The sequence below is a fragment of the Anopheles funestus genome, chromosome 2RL (assembly GCF_943734845.2).
Source record: "Anopheles funestus chromosome 2RL, idAnoFuneDA-416_04, whole genome shotgun sequence".
Taxonomy (NCBI): Eukaryota; Metazoa; Arthropoda; class Insecta; order Diptera; family Culicidae; genus Anopheles; species Anopheles funestus.
The window spans coordinates 43,567,336-43,592,647 of record NC_064598.1 but is presented as its reverse complement, the minus strand read 5'-3'; the positions used below and the strand labels follow the sequence as shown (position 1 = coordinate 43,592,647).

The 25,312-nt window shown below is 41.3% G+C and overlaps 2 protein-coding genes across 7 annotated transcripts; one reads left to right on the top strand and one right to left on the bottom strand.

Annotated features, from left to right (window-relative positions):
- Positions 1-1,901: 1,901 nt before the first annotated feature.
- Positions 1,902-21,898, bottom strand: LOC125760557 (serine/threonine-protein phosphatase 2A 56 kDa regulatory subunit epsilon isoform). 6 transcript variants are annotated; one of them, XM_049420803.1, is made up of 9 exons: positions 21,731-21,898; positions 6,316-6,422; positions 5,041-5,623; positions 4,752-4,951; positions 4,482-4,676; positions 4,188-4,378; positions 3,213-3,546; positions 2,909-3,138; positions 1,902-2,355 (listed from the first exon to the last, which is right to left on the bottom strand). In XM_049420803.1, the coding sequence occupies exons 3-9, from the start codon at positions 5,177-5,179 to the stop codon at positions 1,980-1,982; spliced, it is 1,665 nt and encodes a 554-aa protein (XP_049276760.1). In that variant the 5' UTR covers positions 5,180-5,623; positions 6,316-6,422; positions 21,731-21,898; the 3' UTR covers positions 1,902-1,979. The 6 variants fall into 6 exon arrangements, with proteins under 6 accessions (XP_049276760.1, XP_049276763.1, XP_049276759.1 ...); XM_049420806.1 differs by lacking the exon at positions 6,316-6,422 and having other exon boundaries at positions 21,731-21,881; XM_049420802.1 differs by having other exon boundaries at positions 5,041-6,422; positions 21,630-21,743.
- Positions 21,899-22,342: 444 nt separating this feature from the next.
- LOC125760579 (GTP-binding protein SAR1b) lies at positions 22,343-24,703 on the top strand. The gene is made up of 5 exons (XM_049420839.1): positions 22,343-22,561; positions 23,550-23,723; positions 23,837-23,956; positions 24,054-24,119; positions 24,196-24,703. Exons 2-5 carry the CDS (start codon positions 23,681-23,683, stop codon positions 24,546-24,548), a joined length of 582 nt encoding a protein of 193 aa, XP_049276796.1. The 5' UTR covers positions 22,343-22,561; positions 23,550-23,680; the 3' UTR covers positions 24,549-24,703.
- Positions 24,704-25,312: the final 609 nt, after the last annotated feature.

Here is a 25,312-nt window from a genome sequence, read left to right as displayed (position 1 = left end):
CGCGTGTCTATGTGTTTGTTTTTGTTTTGTGTGTATGTGTGTGTCTATGATGTGGTGTGTTGTTTGTTGTTGATGCGTATAAATTGTCTCAATTTTTTCCGTTTTTTTTCTTTTTGCAATTACTGTTAATAAATCTATAGAATATTAAGCATGCTTTTGCAGTATTCATGTTTGCCGCTTCTCGGTGTTAGATGAATGTGTTTGTTTGTTTGTGTGTGTGTGCGTGTGTTTGTGTACTCTGCGTGTAGAAGGTACAAGTGGGGAAGGGGGAGAAAACGATATTGATTGATGTGTTTTTGTTTAATTCTTGCATTTTATACTTTATGTTTTTCGCTGTTTCCCGCTTGAACCTGATTGGTTCAGAGGGTGGGATCTACTAAATCTCTGCACGTCCCGCTCGCCCGCTTACCCCTGAAAAGGTTTTATTACATTTGTATTACACTGTGTTGTTGAATTATTTCACGCTTTTACTTTAAACTCTCCCTTCCCACACATCATTAACCCCACACCTTCCTCTAACCGGGTATTCTAATGCTATCCGATTTGCTGCTGCCAAAGCTGATTCTTTACGCATTAAATGATATTGTTATGCTATTGTTTCTTCTTCTTTTTTTTAAGTGCCACAACGTGAGTTGATGAGGGTAGTGTGAATTTGTGTATGTATATATGTGTAGTGAATGCATTATATTTCTGCGATCACTCTGCCCCCCCCTTGAAACGTCCTTAGTCCACTGCCTGGTTTTGTTTTTTCTCTATCAATATTCCATCAGTTCTTCCCAACCAGTTGGGAGTGTTAATCTCTGCACAAAACAAAATTTTTAACACACCTGCATTGTGTATGTGATCGCTGCGGTAAAGCTTACACGTTATTATTTGTCGACTAACATGCGCAGAAAAACGATAAAGGATTCTCGTGAAACAAAACAAAAATAAAACGATTAAGTCGCTTTCAAAGCGGCTAACAAAACGCTTCTTGTATACATATCAGAAGACGTTCATTATTTTTTACCTTGCTAATGTGCTTTATGAACAAGTTTTTTTGTTTGTTTGTTTCGAGGGAAATAAGCAAATAACATATATCCTTCCAATGGGTGAGGTGTGGTGTGCACTGGATTATTGAACTATTCATGAATACCTAATATAACTTCACAAAATCTGAACGTCCTGGAGTAGAGATATGTATGTAACATATTTTCCACATGCTTACAAGTCCTCATATTACTTGTCAGGTCAACAAAATAAGTAGTTTAAGAAGAAAAAGGTGTGAAAAGCGATATCCTTGCATTAGGGATCGGACCACAAGTACGCTCACACGCGCGCACACACACACACACAACAAATCACGGTTTTTGTGATTTTTGTCTCGTTTTTTTTTTAATTACTTCAAACTGCCTTTGGGTGATGGATTAGACGTTGCGCCTACGGATTAGGAAGCAAATTATCACCCTTCGGACAGTGTTACAAATTTCGCACATTGCACACACTTTTGCCAGTACAAACTATCATTTCAACAGGGTAGTGTCCACTACTTTACACCCAAATAGTTAACTAATGTTATCCTTTTCTGGTTACATATAAAACGGTTAGCGTTTGCTGATAGATACCATCGTATTACATATTCCCGCGTAACAACTTGTGTGCCTGTGTGTTTCTGTGGACGACGATTGCGTCGAATTAAACGTTCCATGGTTGAAGGATCAGTTAACGATCCTCGTCCGTTGGTAGTAAAACAGAAGGATGTTACTACGCATACGAGTGAACCCATACGAATATAATGCATGTGTAAGCAACACGCGCACGAATTTGGCTACGTGTCCGTGTGAGTGTGTGTTTATGGAGGATGGGTCGGAGTGGTGTGGTGGTGGTGTGTGTGTGTGTTTTTGTGTTGTTATGTAGGTATGTATGTAGGTATGTAGCATTATTATGCATGACGCTTCTCTGTGAGGAAAGCGGGTTTAGAAAAAATATTATTTATTACATCACTTGCTTAACGCGGCAGCCGCATCGACCGCCGAAGCATTCTGCTGGGAAGTGGCGGCAGAAAGCGCTGACCCGGCACCCGATGATCCCGGCGGCTGGGATGCGCCCGCAGCGGTGCTATTATTGTTGTTATTGCCAGTCGAGTTTGCCGACGAGGGCGTGAAGGATGATGTGGATGTTACGGTGGGCGATGAAAGTGAGTTGGTATTTAGCTGCGCACCGCCAGCGCCCAGCGATGGATTGGCGTCCTGTATTAGTCCTCCTGCCGATTGATTGGTGAGCAGATTTTGTTCCTTGTTTGGCGCACGGGACGATATTTCCAGTTCGTTCAGTCGCTTCCACAGCTCTTCCCGTTCTCGCTCTCGTCGCTTTTCTCTGTCGGATCGGAATGAAATAATTAGTAAAAATGGTTTTCTTATTTGCCTTAACACTCTGTGTCTCGCATCGGCACAATATTGACGGACAAGACTTAAGTCACAAAAAGCTTAACGTGATGGGTCTATCAAAAGGATCTGTTATACGTCCAACTATTATTTTATAATCTTTTAGATGTTGAAGGTTTACCATACCCACAGGAAAAGTTAGCTACCTTATTAGTCTAAACTTTAATTGTTATCCTATTAAAAAAAAGCTCACAAGCTCATACGCTCGACAAATGTCAAAACAACACATTTGTCTTAGTTGTTAGACAAAGTTAGACAAAAAGAAGGACTAGGTTAGGTAAAAATACCTGTGACTATAACATTGAAACATACTTTAAATGAAAATTATAAAAGAATTCCTTTTTTAGACCAGAACTAGCAAATTATTAGACACGAGACAACCACTCAATATTTGCTCGATTGTTTGACTGATACCATCTTAAAGCTTTAGCTTTCTAAGCTGAGCTGATCGCCCATCCGTAGTGTGAAGGGAGGACTATACTTACTTCTGCCTCTCGGCTTTGTAGCTTGCTGTTAGTTCGTCAAACAGCTTCGAGTTCATCTCCATGAATGTTTTCAGCACATTGTACACTAGAGCAACAATTGTTTGATTCCAGTGCTCTTTGCTGATCCGGTAGAGCGCCGGGAACATAATTGGCATTATAACGGCATTGTTGTCCTCGATCAGTGACATTGCGTACTCATTGTTCCAGAAGTAAAGCGCTCGTTCGGCGACCTAAATAAAAACAATAAAATTTACTTTAATTATACCAATCCGAAAACGCAAACCGATGTCGACTGTAATCTTACCTGAAAGTGTGGACTGGACACGCACTTGGCGATCTGCCGAAAGAGCGGTTCTTGTATTTTAACAAACTGCGGCGGCTCGATCACGTCCAGTATTTCTTCGATTTCGCCAAGAAACATCACCTCTTTCTGCGAGCACGTCTTTGGCCAGAATTTTAGTAAACCCCGCACGACCGGTTCAGTCAACGAGGCATCCTTCTCGAGGAACTGCACCACGCAGTAAGCGAGCTGGGCATGGTAGAGGGACAGCACTTTCACCTTGTGTAATGGCAACAGAACCTTCACCAAAAACTGTTTGTGTTCCGCCTTCAACGGCAGAGCGAACCCATTGATTATGCTTTAAGCAGGTAGAGGAAATAAAAAGAAAAAAAAAACAAATTAAATTTGCATCCATTTTTTGACCAAGACAAGCATTATTCTTTTGGTAAGGATATATCAAAGTAAAAAGCGATACCGTTACAATACGTAATCAAACAGTTACGAAAGACTTCTGGCATAGCTATATATGAACGAACAGTAGCATAAAACGGTTCGTTTTTTCCCTATCCTTTTCATATCCCTTTCCTATCGAATACTGACGCGCGCGGCGTACGGTTCGCATGTATTTATTTTATGAATCAATTTTTCCTTCCTCACGACACATGCGCATGAACACACGTTAATGCTTGTTGAGCGACTAGGGCTATACAATGAATGAACGCTGAGCGCTGAACGACCAAGAACGTAACGGAGAGTGAGTTATGCGTGAAAGATGAACATTCCCGTTGCATCGCGGTACGAACGTACTTGCTGCTCTCTTTCCTAGCAGCATGGTGGCACATGCACATGATATCAAGAGTGTCACTTTATGTGTTTGCGTTTGAGTGGAAAAAATGCTTTCAAAGTGTCTTGGCAAGTATGCTACAGCTAGATAATCTACATTGCAAAATGTACACACACGCTATTAGTAGACAGTTTGCGCTTTATATCAGTTCTTACCTTCCCAAAATTTCCAGCAGCTCGCCGACGCCATTGAAATGTTCCGTTTCATATATAAAACGTAGGAATATATTATTAATTTGCTTACGAATAAACGCACGTAATCCTAGAAATTTGCCATAGATGCGATGCAGCACGGTCTTTAGAAAATCACGCTCTCTCGGATCTTCGGAATCGAACAGTTCCAGTAGCTAAAAAGTGATAAGGAAAGCGGGAAACAGATACGATAATTATCATCAGTCTTCGGCAGATGTTGTGCTCATTAGGTTCCGTAATTGTGAACGACCTACTGACCTGCAGTACAAATTTCTGATCGATTACTTTCTTCCCGAACGTCGCTTGGAAGTCGGCTGATTCGAGAAACCGAAGAAACACTTCGTACACCAGCTGCAGATGGGGCCAGGAAGCTTCTAAGGTAGGATCGTCCTCTTCCGGATCGAAGTCAGGATTTTCGCTGGGCGGCAGGGTTCGAAACAAATTCACCGATATCTACAAAACGAAGGGAGGAAAAGGGCTGATAATGGCTACCGTTTTTTTTAAGAAAGACCGTTACACGCTTCTTACCATTTTGATAATCTCCGGATAGACATTTTCCGTCAACACGCCACGGCCGTGTGTGATGTAGGCTGAAAGATCGTTTAGGGCGGCCCGCTTTATTTCCTTTCCCTTCAGATCCGAGAGTGGATCCATAAAATCGAACGAAACGCAACATTGTCGTAGTTTGCGTATGAATAGCTCCTCCTGCTCTAAGCTGGAACAGTCAACTAAAACGAAAGTGTAAGAAAACGTTTAATAAGTATAAAAGTAGCAACACATACACCCTGTGTGATGTCCTTTAAGGTGTGTTTCTTACCTTTGAGTGGGGGTAACTGTTGCAGCTCGACATCCTGTGAATTCCTGTACCGTGATGAGCCCTGAGATTTTTTGCTTTTCTTCTTGAGCGAACGTTTGGCGAACGGATCGATTCGATCTACGAACGTTCCGGACGACATGGTTTGGTCGGCAGGTTGCAGTTTTGTGCCCTTGGTTTTTTCACCCTTTCCGAACTGATGCTGCTGCTGCTGCTGCTGTTGCTGCTGTAGTATACGGTTGTATTGGCTACGCCAACTATTGTGCACCACACGTGGTGCTGCAAGTACCGATCACTAGATCACACACATACACCACTTTCTTGCCACCCTACTAAGCTGGACCTGGGCGATCGGTTTCCCTCGGATTGGTTGGGATTTAGAGTTTGTGGCAAAGCAACACTGGAGGGATGTATTACGCCGTGTTTAAGGCTGTGTTCAGTCACTTGCGATTGTGTGAACGAAGCGATCCTCACGCCACCACTACAGACAGGGGGGCCGAAAGGATGTCTTTGGAGGATTTATGTTTCGTACCACTTACATACTCTGCACCGCCAAACCGTACGGAAGCATCAACACAAGCACTTACTAGAAAGGAAGTATAGAACACACTCTCTTTAATCAATATTACTATGTTACACACCCACGTTACAGGCAAACGATATATGGTAAACTATTTTCTCACTAACTAGAGTGTGCTTCTAGGGTTCCTCTTTATTCTAATGTTTAACAACAGTCAACGCACGAACGCTATAGCAAAAGCACGGCTCCGAATGATCGTGTTTATTCGCTACTGTACAACAGCAGCATCGAGGACTCGCACATTAGCTGACTGGTGTAAGTTGATGTTAAAGACTGTCTCCTTTTTGCTGCTTATCGACTTTCACGCACACATATACGCTCATTTATCGATCGCGTTTAGTTTCAGGAGCCAACACTGCTGTAAGTGTGTGTCGAATTTCACACTATCGAATTATACACGCATTGCACTTCCTACTGCTTAGTATCTTCCTTTTGTCACACTTAGCTTATCGGAGGATCTTTCAGCGTGCTTAAAATAACATGCTTTAACAGTATGATCAACTCCAGCAAAACCTTGCAGCAAAACTCGGTGTACACGCATTAAATCATCATAATTTCTTCTGCATAATATTTCTGCACTCGTTTAAGATTATAGCAAACTATACCAACTAGCCACTCTCGTTGCACTTTGCTTTCTTATTGCAATCGGGGATGATGTGCAGCTGTAACTTTCAGAATTCACACACGCGGACACTTACTATTTCTTACTACCTTTGCCTTTTATGTTTCACTTCAAACCGTCAACATTTCTTTGATTCATTTTCTGTATTACCCGGGGCGGGGGAGGCTAGGCGTTGCACGTTTGCTGTAAAACAAAAAGGAAAACCTTCATAAAGTTATGCATTTGGGGGAGTAGTTTTTACCTGGCCAATAATGCAATAATACTACTAAATAGATATTTCATTTTTGTTGAGGAATGTACAATTTTTAGATTCATTTTCTGCTGCTGTGTCCTACAAATGCGTTCTACATATATGATCATATTCAATAATGGTTGAAGGGCCTGACGTCATTTAAGTAGTACATCAGAGTTCCTAGCGCAGATCAAATCTGTAACGAGAAGAGAAAAAAAATATATTAATATAAAAATAGTTAATAGAACAAAATAATTTTAATAACAATAATTTAATAATAACGATAATTTATGTTTGGATTCAAAATCGAAATTAGAAACGCCTATCTCCACAATTTGCTATAATAATGACTCTAGACCAGGGATGAGCAACCTTTTAGAGCTTCGGGCCACATTCAAAATCAAAAACTGGTTGGCGGGTCACATTGCATTGATGCATTGATATAATAATGAATGTAGTAATGCTGCTTTTTTCCGAACTTTTTCGGACTAGACGCATTGCTGTATTTTTGAAAAGAGACTTAGGATTAAAAATCTATTTTTTTTATTTTTGAGTGTTGTATTGACCGGGTAATTTGCACTTTTAATTCTTAATAACATTTGAAATAAAACTTACTATTGACTTGAAACTTTGAAGCTAGATTCGCGGGCCGCATAAAACCTCCTCGAGGGCCGCATGCGGCCCGCGGGCCCCAGTTTGCTCATGCCTGCTCTAGACGACTATCTCGACTAAGTTCAGAATCGACTTCTCTTATACGCTTGTAATAGATTTAGCATTCCGAGCCACGTTTTGAAAGAATACATTGGCTTAAAGTTAAAACATTGTAACACACTAGAAGTCATTATGAACCATTTTTTTTCCTTATTTGTTTGAATTTGGTACAATACACTAACTGAGCTGTTAGATTTCAAAATTGATAACTACCTGTAGTTCTACATTGGGTCTCTGATTTAGTTTTGAAGTTCGAGGAAATAGTGCCACTCGAGAAAAATTCATTTTTTGCTTCTCATTAAACCTGCAATATACCATCGGTATGATAAGTCCCGAGTCCGGGTGCTGATAATCATTACAAATATAGCAGATATAGCACACCTCTGATTTTGTGTCTACATTGCGCGCTGCATATTATCACAGCCGGCAACCGACAGGAATATGATAAGAAGAAGCGAAGTTCCATCACTACGAGGCCATCCTTATCGGGCGTGATGGTAATGTGCTAACGTATTTGAAGGGTATTAAATACACACACACACACACACACACACACATACGAGCGCGTGAAAGGGTCGACTCTATAGTCGTCTACATATTTGTTTGTTATTGATTTTTTGCAGCCTTATCAAGCCGTATTGCAAAATTGCTGTTGCTACCGATCCGGCAGACACTAGACACTAGGAGTAGGTTAGGGCACCGACAACACATACGACGTCCGGAGCAGCACACTAAAGTCCGATAGGTTGAGAAGCAAAACTTGAAGTCACTCTTGGGGAATCGTGAGTAAGAAGAAGTGGCTGAAAATGCTTGTCAAAAGATAACAGACAGTGTCACAATGCGGACTGGTGGTGTCGCCAATACGCGAAGATACACCCGTAGAGAACCTTGGTGAACAAACGCTTCCTGTTCCTAATTGTAAGAAAATGTCTGTACACACGAGTGGAACATACCATATTGTAGCATTGTTGTCATTTTCGCAACTTGTCGCTCATCCCTTACATAAGAAGGGAGGTTTGCTGCATCAACCCTTATATAGCATAGAGTGAGTGGGGTTAAGGTGCACTATATAAACACAGGTGCACAAACTCCTATCATCACCTTCTCAGGAAATGCAATGTTGCTGGTATTTTTGACCGATTAAAAGCTGAGAAGGAATCGTCCCTTTGCGTAATCTGCGCAGGTGCAGCAACAAAGACCGTGCCAGAGACAAACCGAAGCCACTGTGGGGATCATCTTGCGAACAGACTCAACACCACAAAACAGGAGAGTTCCCCAGCGTAAAATATCATCGTTAATGCACCCGCAGTCCAACAGAAACGCCCGAATTGCAGGCGGAGGAATCAGGAATCATCTTGAATGTTGGAAAATACCAACACACACAGTCAGCATCACAAACAGCATCCTTCGAGATGAATCTTTCTCGTTTAATTTCTCTTACACAAAATTTACTGCTCGCTCTTCTGTTTTCTCTCTCCCTCTCTCCCTCTCTTCCCTATCATCACCAATATTCTTATGATGTGCGTATTTTATTTTTGCTGTTGTTGCTTCTGCCAGAGAAACACGGACGGAGAAAATCGAGAGTACTACAGCACATTGGGACATATTTCAAACCAGCTGATTTTACGATTTCACGTCGCATCATTCAATGACCACTGGAGGAGTATTACGTTGCAATTTACACTAAGGCGATCGTGAATGCAGCACCAGTGGTTTGGTGTGGAGGGACAATCATTTGCTTAATTCAGACGTGTATTGTTTTAATCTCGGCTTTTTTTCGTCACAGGCGAGTGTTGAAGCGTCTACATAAATGTAAATTACATTAGACGGAATATGAGTTGGAATTACTAAAAAAAAGGATAGTTAATGATTTTATAGCAAAATTTAAAAATCAAATTAGAAATAATTGGTTAAGTAGATGCTATAAAATAAACTTTGAATGAGATTTAATTCCATTACGGCAAATGAATTAAAAGTGGACTACAAAGACAGATGATTGAATTGAATTAAATGCATTGAATACATTAAACTACTGTCATTATTATAGCAAACCGATGAGATACGTGTATCACGAAAATATTGATGAATATACTAAGAATTCTAAGTTATATTTCAGTCAATTTTAGTCAACATTTAAAAAAAATGTTAATAAGGATTATTAACCAAATTTATTGCATCTTATTAGAAGGCATTATTAATCGATTTTTCTTTGATTGGCTTGAGTTTTGTGGCATAAAGTAAATGATTTTTAAATTTTCATACATCATATTTGGGGGACTAACGCGAATATAATCCATGAACCATGTGTACTTCCTGTTTATAAATTTCCTTCTCCTTTCTTTTATTACTGAGATACCTTAGTCACAATTTAACCTATCGTCATTGTTTCATTGTTGAGTTCATTGCACAAATATGATAACCCCATCGATAAAAGCATGATAATAGATGAACGGCCAGGACGTAAGGCTGACTGTGCTTTGATAATAATGATGTCACATCCGTTTTACCGTTTATTTTTCAGGCTGACTTATGTCCATATCAAACAAAAAATTTTCTGTGAATTGGTGAACAATTTTGTTTTGTAAAAAAATCAGCCTTCTTTCAAGTAAAGTATTGTTAGTTTACAAAATGCGTCTACAGTACAACAAAAAATTGTATTCCGGCTTCAACTCGATGTGGTGGTATGGAACGAATACTACGCCAAAAACTATTGACAAAACACAACCACTTTTACGAGCTAAAAATAAATCGAACACAAAATAACACACGCGTTGTTCTAAGCTCGTTCAACGGCTTCTTTCGCATTACCCCCAAACGGCCGTCTTCGACATACCGTCCCCATCGGTATTTGCCAGCAACGCGGGAAACGCGATCTCACCTTCCCCGTCCTTTCGGCCCCTGTACTACCGCGCAAAACGAATCTCTCACTGTCCGCCGATCAATTCGGTCGGTTGATGGAGAAAATACGTACACTAAATTTGCATTTACATCAATCAACGCGCGTTGCCGTCAAATAATCAACGGCAACTTACCCATCATCAACATCATCGACAACCAGTGCAGGTGCACATCAAACACTGGGCAAATGAAGGGAAAAACGATTTGCCGCGAGGGGAAAGGGAGGAACTTAACAGGTCCGAACTATTTCCAAATTAGAGATTCATTGTTCTTTGCACATGATAATTATCTTGTGATTCGATACGAAAAGCCACTTTGCTTAGAATTCTCACACGCAGCCCCCTTCTACATGTAACCCTTCACACCGTCTATGGCGCAGGACACCCTGCCCCGAGCCGCAAGGGAAATAATGAAGGGTCGAGAAAATCAATAATGATTTACGTTCGCGTTCGCCCTCCTGTGCTTGGCTCATTCTTTTGTGGGCACGAATGCGCCCGGGTGTGTATGTGTGTGTGTGCATTGACGATCGCCCCCGCACGACCGACCATGAACTTACGCAAAGTTTGTGTGCTTATAACGCCACACACACACACACCCTGCCTGTGAGTTAGTTTTTCCATCCCATTAAAATTCAAGGGTTGTCGATACGCCCTCTATGCATGCATGTGTGACCTAGGGAGCTTATGGAGACAAAATGACAACTGTGCACCAACTGCTAAATGCACATCGCATTGTAGATCGCGATCTTCGTCGATATGGTAAACGACCCTGGCCTACTCACCCCAAAGCAGATTGAGCAAGATCGACCTTAATTCATCGAAAGCACACAGGGGCAAGTGCTTTCCTACGCAGTATTAGTGAAGATCATCCAAAAAAAACCCATATGTTAAACATAGACAAACTCACACACACACACAAAGCTGTTAGCGACGAAAAAAAAACCGACCCTCGTAGTAAAAAGACATTCATCTAGCCCTTCTCTAACAACAAGGAAACTGCGAATGAGGGAAATACATCATACACAAGTAAAACAACCGATCGCGCGCCCACAAACACCAACGAAGATATGCTTCTAAATATAAATAAATCTACGATACAAAAATATCATCAATAAAGTGTCTCGGCTGTTAACGGCGGGGACGGGCAAAGGCGGGGACCAAAAGGAACACTAGTAATAAAAAAATGAGACAATTTTGTAGAATAAACCCGATACACAGCGAGTTGTTGGGAGAATTGTAGAGAATTATTTTAAATTTTATAGTTTCTTGATGGATACTTAAATAAAATCCGGAATAGAACTATTACAACGGACGGCAGATATCCCCCGGCAGATAATTCTTCGTATTTCGAATCCCAGTACAATTTTGTTTAAAATTTATTTACTTATTTGCTGAAACTTTATGCTATAATATCATTGAGCTGTCAAATTCCTAAATCCGCGTATCTTCGAATCTACACAAAAGAGATACCGCGTATCTCTTCTCTGAAATTACACCTACAGATAAATAAATTGAATTTATTGTATAGCTTAAAAAACGATAATCCACAACACATAAAGCCGATAGTATAAATAGAGCTTTATACGAAGTTTGCTTGAATTATAGCAAATGAATTAGGAATGAACTAGAAATTAGAGAAAGACGTAAAGATGACTAATCCAAATATCCTTCTTTTTTCATGACCAAATAAATATCCTGCACGATCTTTCGTATAGGTTCGTAAATTTAAGGAAAATTAAATAAATTGTTAGAATTACAAATGCCAAGATGTATTGCAATCTGTTTTCTAATATTTCGACTTTTTGCCGTTAATTAAATCAATTTGAAAACCAAACCAAGCACGAGATGAGCTTTGGTCAAATAAGTTTTAGGTAAAACAATGCGTTGGATTTTTCACATCCTTTAACGCACAGGTCCTAGCGGCAACTGTTCTTTGAGGATATTCATAATATTAGGAAATATGTTATGTCTTGTCCTCAAATATTGAAATAAACTACATTTTATTAGATAAGCAAATGACAATAAGGCGAAAGTGTGAATTCTCAATTGTAATTGAGATCCATAAATATTGGACAAACAAAGAGTAGTTAATTGATCTTCGAAAGCAATCAACATTAATTTGCATAATTTTGCATAATTTAGTCGTTCTTTGACATACTGATCATCTCCACATTCACTTAGTCAAATGAACACCTCAGCGAGATTGACAGCCAAGCGTGTGAATGAACATGATCCAGTCAAAAAAATTGAACCAAGGTCGGGCTTGTTAGTGTGGCGTTGGTAATGTGGTAATAATGTATCATTAAGCAGTATATCTGCTATAATTAATCGCATTCCCAAAGCATTGCATTCACAAATTCACCGGACAGCAGCCCTTTTGTTTGGAGAAAAGCTCCATCAAAACGAGCAGTTATCACTTTTATCCATCTTCCCAGCATCCCAGCATTGCCCACATTGCCTATGTTGTGTTGATGGGAGTGTGTTTTTATCGCATCAATTCGTGTGTGGTTCTGCAATCATCACAAAAAGCACCAAACACGTCAAATCGATCACTGTACTAAGATTTATGTTGTTCTCCCAGTACGATCGTTGTAATACGAGCTAGATCAATTAAGTGAGAGTATTTTTAAATGTACAGTTCCTATTAAAATTATAATAAAGTGCCAGCCTTTTTACAAACGTTAAAACAACCGGATAACCTAACCGTCCACCAAGCCAAGTGCAGAAACGTTGAAATAATTGCCATCGATCTTCCAGCGAACAATAAACGAACAAAAGTTCAAGTGCGGGACTTATTTTCATCGTGCACCAGACCAGCAGAGGAGAAATGTGAAGTCAATTGCACGATAACAGTCGGGCCCATTTTGCTTCTTCTCGGTGCTCAAGAAACTTTCCTTTACCGTTGGCTGGCCCTAGGAACAGATGTGTACTTCTCGTACATTTTATAATGCTTTCTTGTTTGCCGTTCCGGTCCCTGGTGGAAGGATGCGGATAAAATAGTCAATTTTCCTCGCCCGTGTTTTGTTAACCTGACTCTAAATTTATTTGTTTTTATTTTGATTGTTTGCTTTGTTATTGGATCCCCCATAATAAGAGAACACAACAAGCTTTGCAATGGATGTTTTTGAACGATAACATCATTAACTGAACGGAGAGCTACAAATACATTTGGCGTAGCTTTTGCTTTCAATTACAGGCAAATCGAAATAAATTGCTAAAAGAAAGAATTACAATCAAATACAGAATCTTATCAATTATCTTTACCTATGTGTTTGTTTTATTATATTTATTTTTTAAATAAATCAAATGTCTTTCCTTGTACCTATTCAGTACCTTCCAGAGCTCGACAGAACTAAAGCCACATATACACGTTAATTATAATCTTCTGTCACTTCACACACTTCCGTGGCGATAGAATCAGGGTGCAAATGTCTCTCTCGTAGGTTGTGTTGCGATAGTGTTTCGTCACACCTTTTCCTCTTGAAAGAGCAAACTGTAACACCCAGAAGCGCCAGTACCCGCGCAAGCAGTTTTGTGGGATATGGACAGACTGTATTACTAAACGCCACCTCCGCACGCTAGGTGGGTGTGCAAGCTTATCCTCGGCCATTGCAACGGTGCAATACATCCAGACAACGGAGGCCACATAACACATTGAGGCACAGCTGCACTCGACCTACAATTAGCATCATTTGAAGCAGTAAAAAACCCAAAGGAAGAAAATTATTTTAAATGTTATGGCAAAGGAAATTATTTTAGCATCACTTAAATCAAGTATGTTTCATTGTAGATAATAAAAAATAAAATATTTTTTTTAATTTTGGGAATTCTACATATGATCTCCACTATTCAGATGGTTGGTAATTAATTTCATGGTCAAGGATGTTGCTTCAAGCGACTTTGCCATTTGTCAAGAGAGATGTGTGAAATGAGCTCGTCTCGGGGTAGTATACATGGTCGTTGTACGTTCTATTGTAACAATATGGAAAACCCAGATGATGAGGTAAACCACCAGTGAGTGACCGGGGTGTGACACAAAGAACTGGTAAATAATTAATTTGCATCCACACGTGTATTTTGTTACGTATTTCGTTTTTTTTTCCTTCAATAGATATAGCGCAAACGCTGCACTCCGAGTTGAGCATTGTTTTTAATACAAAAAAAATACACACACACACACATACCAACAAACACACAATGAGGCATTATGAAAAACAAACGTACATGCAGAGTGTGTCCCAGGGTGATGCACATGCACTTCTGACGATATTTAACTATTCCTCAGCAAATGGTATCCACCAGGCACTTGCATGACTTTTAAACATAGACTCAGGATTTGTCTCGTACAAACTGTGACAATGTTTGTCGGGAGGGAGCAAAAAAAAAACCTTAAAAAACTACAATCATTAGAAGACAATTTTGCGCAACACTTCTGATGCATATGCACGATAGGAGGTGGTGGTGGTGATGGTTATAAGATAATTCGTGTATGTAGGATGTGTGGTTGGCATTCGGAATGATTTAAACTGACCTAGATTAAAAACTTATGCATATGCAAGGTGGAAATAATTCGTTGATTATAATGCAAATATTTATAGACAACGTAAATAGTGATTTACGTGATACGAACTACAATAGATGGTTTTAGATTTAAATAAGTAGGATATCTTGTGAGGTTTATAATTTATTTTAATTATTTTTTTTATTAATGGATACCCTAAACCAGTGATGTCAAACTCATTTTGGCTTGCGGGCCGGATTGGAAACAAAATATATCTTGCGGGCCAAGACAAGTCAAAAGGGTAGGGTGAAGTCGGAGAAGATTCAAGAGCGGGATACTTAAGTTATAAGAGTACATACACAACATAAACAAATATATTTCCAATTTTCCTAGCTAAACCTCACCCAAGCCAGATATTAATCGATTATCTTATTAAACGCTGAACATAATACAGTGGAACGCCGATTATCCGTGCTCACCGGGACTCGGCCCTGGCGGATAGGCGAATATCACGGATAATAGACACAACAGTTTTTACTGATAAATATTATTGTTTAAGGTGTGTAATGGGTGCATTTTTTTTTCTAAAGCTTAATAGTAATATTCTTAGGTGCACTTTAGCCGAACTTGAGCTAATTGTATCATTTCCTATTGAGGCTTTTATTTTTTGCCATCACCGGATTGCAGTTAATATGTCAAATCGCCTTGGGAACAGTCATTTCCGCACTGCACGGATAAAAGGTACCCGGATAATGGGCGCTCCACTGTACATAGTTTAATAAACAGCACCTTGTAAGGTGTATTTTTGTGTAAGAAATTTAATGCAAAAATTTAAAATAAAATTTAATTTAATGCAAAGGTTTAAGCTAGAAAGCTCAAGTTTTACGACGGCATCCATTAAACAGAAGATTTAAGCCAAACAAAAAATATCAGTTGAAGGTCTCCCATTTATAATATTTCCCCTAAAAACCTAAACAGATATGAGACGCACATTTTAGGATGTAAGAAAGCTAAGGGAAAATCTAATCTTTTCAATCACGACCAGTTAAAATTTCGACCAAAAAACAACCAATCTCTAAACGTCACCCGCAGAGTTGGATGAACCGGGTGGGTATGGGGGATGGCGTGTTGGGACAATGGATGAAAAGGAAAATGTAGATAAAAAGAAAACACTGTTGCGTGTTGGTTATGTGAAGATGATACCATGTGTTGGTGATCGCTAATCAGCACCTGACTGTGACCGCGACTAGATGAAAAGACGGACGCATAACATACGCTAACGCTATCTTGAGACTGGCGTAAGCGAAGTGATAAAAAAAGAACATTTCAAACATATACTACTACACTACTGTGTCACTTGTGTGGTCACACAATTTCATTCTCGTTGAGAAGATCGAAGCGTCGCTGGCTTTGGCAGGGGTAGTTATGTAATGCAAACATGCATTTTTTTTTTCATAGAAAAACGTTTATTAACCAAGCAGAATAATGAAAAGGGATAACATGGTGAATAGTAACAAAGAAAACATCTCCAAAGAGGAATAAGGAAAATGGATTCGAACAAGGAGTATCATAATAGAACTAAAGGTAAGGAAAAAAATAAAAAAGGTAAATCCAACAGAAATAGAATAAAATGCAAAGATAATGGCAAAAAGTGTAAAAACAAAACAAAAATCCATAAGTAACAAATGTATTAATGAAACAATACAATACGTTATTACAGAGAGAGAGAGAGAGAGAGAGAGAGAGAGAAAATTACACCACATGAAAACACGGAATGTAGGTGCAACAGTGCAAAGCAGGAAGCAATAGCAAAATAATCCTTACCACACTAACCTACAACTCGGCTGTCAAAGTCAATCGCATGAACTCTCTTATTTGCGTAGGCGGACCTTGAACAGAATGAGAACCAATTCCAACGCATTCTAATACGAGAACAGTCCAACAACAGCATAAACACCCCTTACAGAAGATGCATTAACAATGTGGCAACGACTTAAAACAAATTGCCAAAGCAAAAAAGTAAATTAAACTAAAGTTGCAGATCGTTTTATTTTACACCCGTGCCCACACTAATCGAGTTCATTTCACTTCCTTCTATTATTCATCTAGCTGTCAAGTACGGGATCTCACGACAGTGTGGCACACACCACCACCACCACCTTCGCACCGTACGCCTATTCCGCACTTCCAATATATGAGTGCTTCTATTGATTCGCTGATGCGTGTGGTGGAGAATGATGAAAGGTGGGTTGTGTTGTTGCGTTTGCGTATTAGTGAGAAGCTCGACACCAAAAAAAAACACACCAACATTTGACAGATACCTTCTTCTCCACTGACGTTTGTGTGAATAAATAAATCCACCAAATTAGCCGAACTTTCAACAAATCACACGTTTATCGGATACAAAATTTCATAAACGGAATACTTTCTTCACCGATTGCTGTTAAATGTATGCAGGAATCGGGTTAAACACTGACAACACCTTAAACGAAGCACAGACGCACACACACGCGCACGCAAACACAACTGAAAATGGTCGTTCGTGCAGGAAACTTCTACTGTTTTTCACCTGCGACCTGATTGTCCCTTTTCTTAGTGCCTGTGGAAGGTCCGACGATAAATCCGGTATCAAAACGTAATCGTTCCGACCGGGACGATGCGGTCAAGCGCACATATTGTGGAGTGCAAAGTAAGTAAGTAGGTACGGTAAACTACACTATCGCGTCTCGACGATTGCTCACTACCACACTACGCACACGCACACTTTCGTATTTCCACTATATGTTGGTCAAACGCAAAACTTCTTTTCTTATTGGAAACGGTTACTCTTAGTTTCACTTGTCACAGCCTTTCGATGACCGATAAAAGACCGCTAAACAGCAACCGCACCGCCTCGTAGTACCACGTAACCATATTATAAACCAGCTCCGACACGAAATCCTCGCAATCAACTGCCCATGGCACACGCTGCAAGATAATCTTGTTAGGTGAATATACTACTCGGGCAAACGCACAACCGCCTCTAATGGTAGACGGGGCCGCTAGTTTAGGATGTGTGTTTTGCATACAGCATGATAACTGAAGTACTGAGGTGCACCATCTGCATAATCATCGACCACCTTAATACACCTACCCCCACAAAACGGAGGGACCGGGAATCTCACAACGGAATGAAATGGAAATGCAAAGAAAAACGACACACATCACACAAAAAAGGTACCTTAAGGACCACGAAAACATTACAAGATGCTTTAATTTCATCGCGGATTGGTTGGCGGTACGCAATTTTCACCACTGTTACACTGAATTTGTTCGGGAAGAGAGGGAGGAAAAAAACGACCGGTTTTTGAACGGCAAAAAGCCACAGAAAGACGGCAATTCTATTATCGTACAAAACATGAACACACAACACCTGGTAGGTGGCACCGTATCTGGCCGTGTGGAGAATCATCGACAGGAAGTTATCACGACACTGGGTGCACGGTTCACGATTGCCAGCAGGAAGAACACACCGTTACCACCCTTGCAGAAGGTGTCGGTGCGCTGCTAGTGTGTCTAGGAATGTGAAGTTCCGAAACAATCTTACGTACTCCAGCATAATTCTACCGTCGGTTAAAAGTTTACTAAAGACGATTGTGTTCCCACTGCACGCAAATAATACACCACACCGAGGGAATCCTTACCAGCCGAAATGTGGGGAACTAAGTCAGACGACTTTCCACTAAAAAATAATATGTAAATAAAAATCAAAATGGCGGAGCGAATTGAGCTCCGGCGAAAGAGAAAGGCACTCATCCATCGCGCGTACACACCACTCACCCCAACGCAATCACGTTCCGACACGGCGGATACTGCTGCTGCTGCTGCTGCTGGTGCGTGCGTGCTAGTAGTGGTGGTGCATTCCACGCTTTTTTTCTCCCCGTCCACGATGAGTGCTTTGTTGACAGGTCTGCTTCCCATCGTGCACGGTTGGTAGTGTGTGCGGGTTTCTTATACCCTCTGCTAAAGGCGTATACGTGTGTGTGTGTGTGTGTGTGTGTGTACGAAGATGCTCGCGGCAGCGAGAAAGAAGAACAAATTAGCAGCTTGTGTTTCTTAACGGGGTGGAAGAAAAAAAACACACACAGTAGGCCAAATCTTTCAAACAGACGGAGTCACCACTCTACTCAAAAACTATAGCCCCGTGTGTCCTTCAACAGTCAACAGTGTGTGACGCGTGTTCTAATCGTTTTTCGTTTTCATTTGTAACGAATCGCCAATCGAATAATTGTCAATTAATATCGCACCAAATCAATAAAATTTACTACACTAAGTTTAAGCGGCACCACACCAATCAGACGTTGTGAGATATACACACACGCAATAGCGCAACGATCGTGGCTCATTTCTTCAATTTGCGTGCGTCACACAACACACCGAAGCGGACGCGTGTGTGCGCGGGCGCGTGCGCGCGCCTTAGCGATCACCATTTGTGAGTTATCTTGTCCGCCATTCCAGCCCTTCCGACGGTAGGGTACAGGGTGTGGTGATTGTTCCGCAATCAATTTACTTAACCACGTGCAAAGACGGTTTTTCTGTGACGGTACAGATGGAAGATGGGTGGGCACACATGTTTTCCGGTGATTGGTAAAACTCATCCCACAATACCCAGCCCACCGGTGCGCGCTGTCACTGTCGGACAATGAAAACAATAACAACCAAACAAGTGCATTAGAAGGTTTACAATGCTCCCATCATGGCATGGAAGCTGTGCTGTGTGTGTTTGCTTCGTCGATCAGTTCGAAAACCGGAGGCAACAAATGCCGCCGTTCTGCTTGGTAAAGGTTGAAATCTAGTGATGATTTTTACCTTTAGTCCTCCTCAAAAGGGGTTCCAAAACAATTGCGATCCTCTGCGTGTGTTTTATTAGCGCAAATATTGAGGCTACGGTCTAGTTAGGAACCACGAAGCCACTTACTGCCTTCTTTATTTTATATTGCACCGTAAGTGGTTCCAACATTACAATTTTCTATTGTTTTGTTTTTCATTTTACATTAGCCAAAGTATTCCTTCCGTTGTGGTCTCTCTCTCTCTTTCGGTCTCTACTGTACATCAATTCCCTTTATGGCAAATTTCATTCACAGTCTGCAATTTTCTAACTAAACGAAAGGCATCCTCTACTTAAACAAGGGTCATATTCTGATCCGTAGCGAAACCGGATAAGCTGGAGACTTAAGCGACGTCGTCGCCAGTGTTTGATACAGCAAGCAAAAGCGAGGTAGTGAAGAAGAAAAAAAAACACACACAGTAAAATTAACGACCCATAACGTCATGTTTCGGACTGCAACTTCGCCCGTCTTTTGACCACCGAAAGACGATATGCGCGCACCGAGCGGCGCATAGCGCTTTCTCTGCTGTAAAAAAGAAAAATTTATATCCACCCAGGAATTCCCTCACTTAACGCGTGCCTTTTGTTTAATTTCTTATTATGTGCTTGCGCTAATTCAATCGTCGTTGGTCGTTGGTTATGTTGATGGAGAAATTCGTTCAACTGTGCAGCCGCATCGGACGAGGCCGTTTTGTGTTTGGCCCGGGCACCATGCATCTACAATACACTTATATCTAAAAAGGCAATATTTAAGTTATTTTGACTTTTGCTCACCTTTTTCAGCAATTTTCAGCGTAGTTTCGGACTGATGGACGTTCAAAGGTTTGTTGCCGTCTTACATCGTTATGTTCCGTGTAATAATATCCAATTATGGTGAACCAAACCCGGGGGGTTGGTGCAAAGACATCTGCGCCAGGAAAACCGTATCCTACGAGTTTATGTTCATTGTGCTAGGCCCATCCTAGTATTTGAGGTTAGAATGTATCGAACGACAATCGATGGATGATCATCGCTTGTCGATCGTTCGGGACACAAATCCTTCTTCTTCCACACCGACGGCTCGTTGCTTCAAGTTACGGACACATACACATGCACACACGCGCATTCTTATACGCTCTCTCATTCCATTTTACGCTCTCCCACTCACACACTCGTGCAGACGCACGCACGTACACGCACACAGTTGTAAAACGTATTTGTGCACTTCTCTTTCTCTCCGATTTCGTAAGATCCACGATTAGCCCTCGCACAAACACCACACCATGCTGTCCTGTGACAGTGTAACAGCCATACCTTCTTGGTTCGTTACCGTACGCAATGATATAATAGAATGCAGCGAAATGGAAATGGGACACCATTAATTGGGTTTGTATTACAGCAACAACACCAACCACAAAAAAAAACAAAAAATAATCTTTTATAATTCGATACGTCCTGGCTTCTGCACATATAAGAGAGAGATGGTCGTAATTGTATTGGTGGTACACGGAGCGGTCGAACAGAACAGCTCCATCCAACCACTCAAAGGTTATGGAGAGAAAAAGAGCGAGAAAAAAAAGATGGCGCACGGCGAGCTGTCACGCACACACCAATGCGGTTGCTTTTCTTCCTTGACTCATATTCTTGTGCTCTATCTTTTTCCGATACCTCCTGCTCCTCACGTTTCACCGTTACCTATGATGGTATTTTCACGAACCTTGCTGTGCTACCTTTTTTTTCCGGAAACCAAAATGCAAATCGAAACCCTTTTTCTGCAGCAAATTATGCCACCATTTCGCTGCCCATCAAGTGCCAATCAAACGCTCAGGCGCCTACTATTTCCTTGCATTCGTACGAAATCTGCAAACCGGTTCTGTGTTCCGAACGCGAAGTAGCAGTCACGGAAAAAATCGTACCGCACATGATGATGACGGTATCTCTAATTAACGCTGACTGCGACCTGCCTTTGCCTAATCGATAAACGTCGTCTCACAGTGCTGCTGCTGGTGGTGGCCCGAACCCGTACACTCAATGGCGGAATATCCTTTTTCACCTCTACGCCACAAATTAGCGCATCACGATTTTTCTTTACATTTCCGGCGACCGTCGTCATCGTCATCACTCAAGGCGCAGTAGGCCGTTTTTCATTCCGTGCACATACACACACATCTCCACACTCACACACACACATACATACGCATACCCACGCACGGGTGTTCGGGAGGAGCTACGCCGTTGGTTTTTTTTTTATTTTAGCCTGTCTTCCGCCAGCAACTAATTTGGTATGTTTGATGCGATCCTTACACTTCGGTGCAGCAGAATCACGCACGATTCTTTCACGCAAACCGTGCACAGTTCGCGAAACCCTGACACTTTTTCAATGGGGCGACGCGATGGCGTACTTCCGAACCGACGTCGACTACACACAGAAAAAACGGACGACAGAGGAAAAATGCGTGACTCATTAGGGTGCTTTTCCACCGAGCGCAATCGCTACCGACGACGAAATGTCAAAATACACGTCGCATCAAGGTGATTACAGCGGTTCAGAAAATACATTTGACACAAGAAGGTTCATTTGAACGGTACCTTCCTGTGAATTATTTGCGTAATGTTCAACATAATCTATCTTATAATATTTTACGTTGCTTTTTTGCAATTCATAAACTATATTTACAACTATATTGAAATGAAAAGTAAAAAGATATCTTCGAAAATAAAAACCATTTCAGTCACACAATCAAACAAATTAGATTCCAATTTTGCATGCGAACAATTATTGACTATTTTATAAATATGGAGGGCTTTATGTTGAAAAAAATGAATTGATTTAATTTTATTTTCATCCATTGAATTAATATTTTTCTGAAGATTCAAAAATGACAATCGAGTTTTACTGTCATCTGCCTATGCATCTTGGTCGGTGACGCGAACGGTTTTGATACGTCAAAAATAGAAGAAGAGAAAAATCTGGAGAAGAAAGAGTGCGAAAAAGGAAGAGGTTTGCCGTGAAATTCACAAGTTGTGTGTGATCAATTTTGTGTTCGCATCACACTTTTTCACGATTTCGTGCAACGCGTTGAACGGTTTACAGCCCAACTGAACAACCTGTTCGTTGGTGAACTTTCCCCAGGGGTAAGTATCTACTGCGGCAGCAACCAATGGTGTTGATGTGTTGGCCAGCAAGCTTTCCGTAGCGACACGTTCACTTACCGTGCTGGCCCATCAATCCACGGCCAGTTTCTCGGTTGGTGGAAATTCTTGCGCCATAAATGACCGTGGTTTTTAAAAAAGCAGACCTAGATGTGCAAGCGTTACGCTACCTGTAAAGTTAATGACGCGTCGTTGTTACGAATGGACAGGGTCCAAATCGTCGGATGTTTATGATCGAGGTCGTCCTGGCGCCCGACTGTTCCACGTACATAGGACAATCTTGAAGCATTAAGGAAAATACCTTCCTCCATTCAAGTTCAAGTGTTTAACATAGTTTAATCGGAACCCGCGTTCAAGGTGACAATTTATAAGTGTGTGATACACGCTGCAATAAAGCCAGAAACTTCACGGAAAAGGCACTTCCATAGCGCGGAGTTAAGGTGTAGTAAATTTAGGGCATAAGAACTGCGGGATTGAGCTGTGGTATGCGGATGCTAATTAGCGCACCAGACACCATAAGCATAAGGGATAGCAGCAGTGAAAAAATAAACAGTCTAACGATATTAACAGAGTGTTCGGACACAAAGGGGGAAAAAAGGGTAAAGTTCATTCAGAGACAGTATAACGCATAAAGTCATGTCCGAGTGAGCCCCGGAATGATCACGTACACACTGATACACTCGACGTGCGCATTATATACACGCATCATCGATGCAAAGTAACCCTATCGTGTGGTCATTTTATTTATTCACCTTATCAATGGTCTTAAAACGCACATTTACACAAACACACACCGTTCCCTTCAAACGGCAATACTGCGCAGCCTAGGTGACCGCGAAAATCTGCCCAATCATCATCATCATCATCATCGTTGCCGTCGCCATCGTCATCGTTAGCGATCGCTAATGTTTGTAATCAATTGTTCTTGTCTCCGTTTCCATGGTTTTTATTCTAACTGACAACATCGCAGCCTGCATTGTGCGTTACGGCTTGTGTTTGCGTACGTCGCCGAACACCGAGCGTGGGGTGGTAGATATTTTTGGATTCCCATCCGTTCGAGCGTTACCAGGGCTAAAAGCAGGCTAGTGTGACATTGCCAAAATGTTCATCTGGGACTGGTTCACCGGCGTTCTAGGTTACCTAGGTAAGTGTCACCCTGCGTCGATGTTGTTCCCGGACGCAAAGGGGATCACAAATTTGGGTCAGCGAAAATGTTTCGCTGCTGATCGTGTTTAATTTTTTAATGCTATTTTGTAGGTTTATGGAAAAAGTCTGGTAAATTGCTCTTCCTCGGCCTAGACAATGCTGGCAAAACAACACTGCTACACATGCTGAAGGACGACAGACTAGCACAGCATGTCCCAACGCTTCATCCAAGTGAGTACTTAGGATCGAAAAGCGTCCATTTATGCCTTAGTAAAGAAAAAAATACAACTTTATTAACGATATCGTTTTGATACACTTTACCTGCCAGCTTCGGAAGAATTGTCCATAGGAAATATGCGTTTCACAACCTTCGATCTGGGTGGACACACGCAAGGTATTACGCACGGGCGCATTTGAATGTTTCTTACCAAAGCACTACTAACGTGGCACTTTTTTCTTTGCACCTGCAGCAAGACGCGTTTGGAAGGATTACTTCCCAGCAGTAGACGCGATCGTGTTCCTTATCGATGCCTGGGACCGGAGCCGTTTCACAGAGAGCAAAAACGAGCTGGACTCACTGCTCACCGACGAAGCACTATCGAACTGTCCGGTACTGATTCTTGGCAACAAGATCGACAAACCTGGCGCGGCGAGTGAGGACGAGCTGCGCAACTACTTCGCACTGTATCAGTTGACCACCGGCAAGGGCAAAGTGCCTCGCTCCGAGCTGCCCGGTCGCCCGCTCGAGCTGTTCATGTGTTCCGTACTGAAGCGGCAGGGTTACGGCGAAGGGTTCCGTTGGTTAGCCCAGTACATCGATTAATAGTGGTGCTTTGAAAAGCGGCAATTCTTTTTTTTCCTTCTTTCGGGTATCAATGGGTTCGTGGGAGGGACGGGGCATCGTCAGTGAAAAGAAGAACGCAAGGAAAACACAATACACAAAACAAAAGCCGAAAGTCTTATTACTTTACATACGCATACGCAAACAAATTAATTGAAATCAATAAGATACGGAACGGTCGCTGGACGGAAATTGGAGTGGAATCCCGTGTGCAATTGTGGTCGATGTGTGTGTGTGCGGGAAAAGTGCAGTGATATCGAATGAATTGTGCATTTGCCAGACTGGATTCCTGGTTGCCAATGTTAGCAAAAGAGAGCACGTGTCCAATCAAACACACACACACACGCGCGTGCCCACGATCATAGCATCAGAGAAGTTTTAAATATCAGTTAAATAGCGTACGCTTGGCGAACAAAAGAAAAGAACCGGAAGCATTCCCGCGTTTGCTATCCATCCTCCAAATAGACCAGGCGAAACACAAATGATCCATCGTTCCATGATTCTTTATTTAAATACATACAATTTGCTCACTGTTCCTTGCTCCAAACGACATCTCAATGTAGCTTTTTCTGATCTTACCGGACATCGGGCAGTTCAGTGTTTTCCTTTTCTTTCTTACGTTACGAGTTCTTTTCTATTGTAAATTACACGCCCCGAACGGCTTGCAATAAGGCACATAAATAGTTATTCCATTCATTCACTCAACGAACGTATCAATCATTTCCAGCAGCAGTGCACTCGATAAA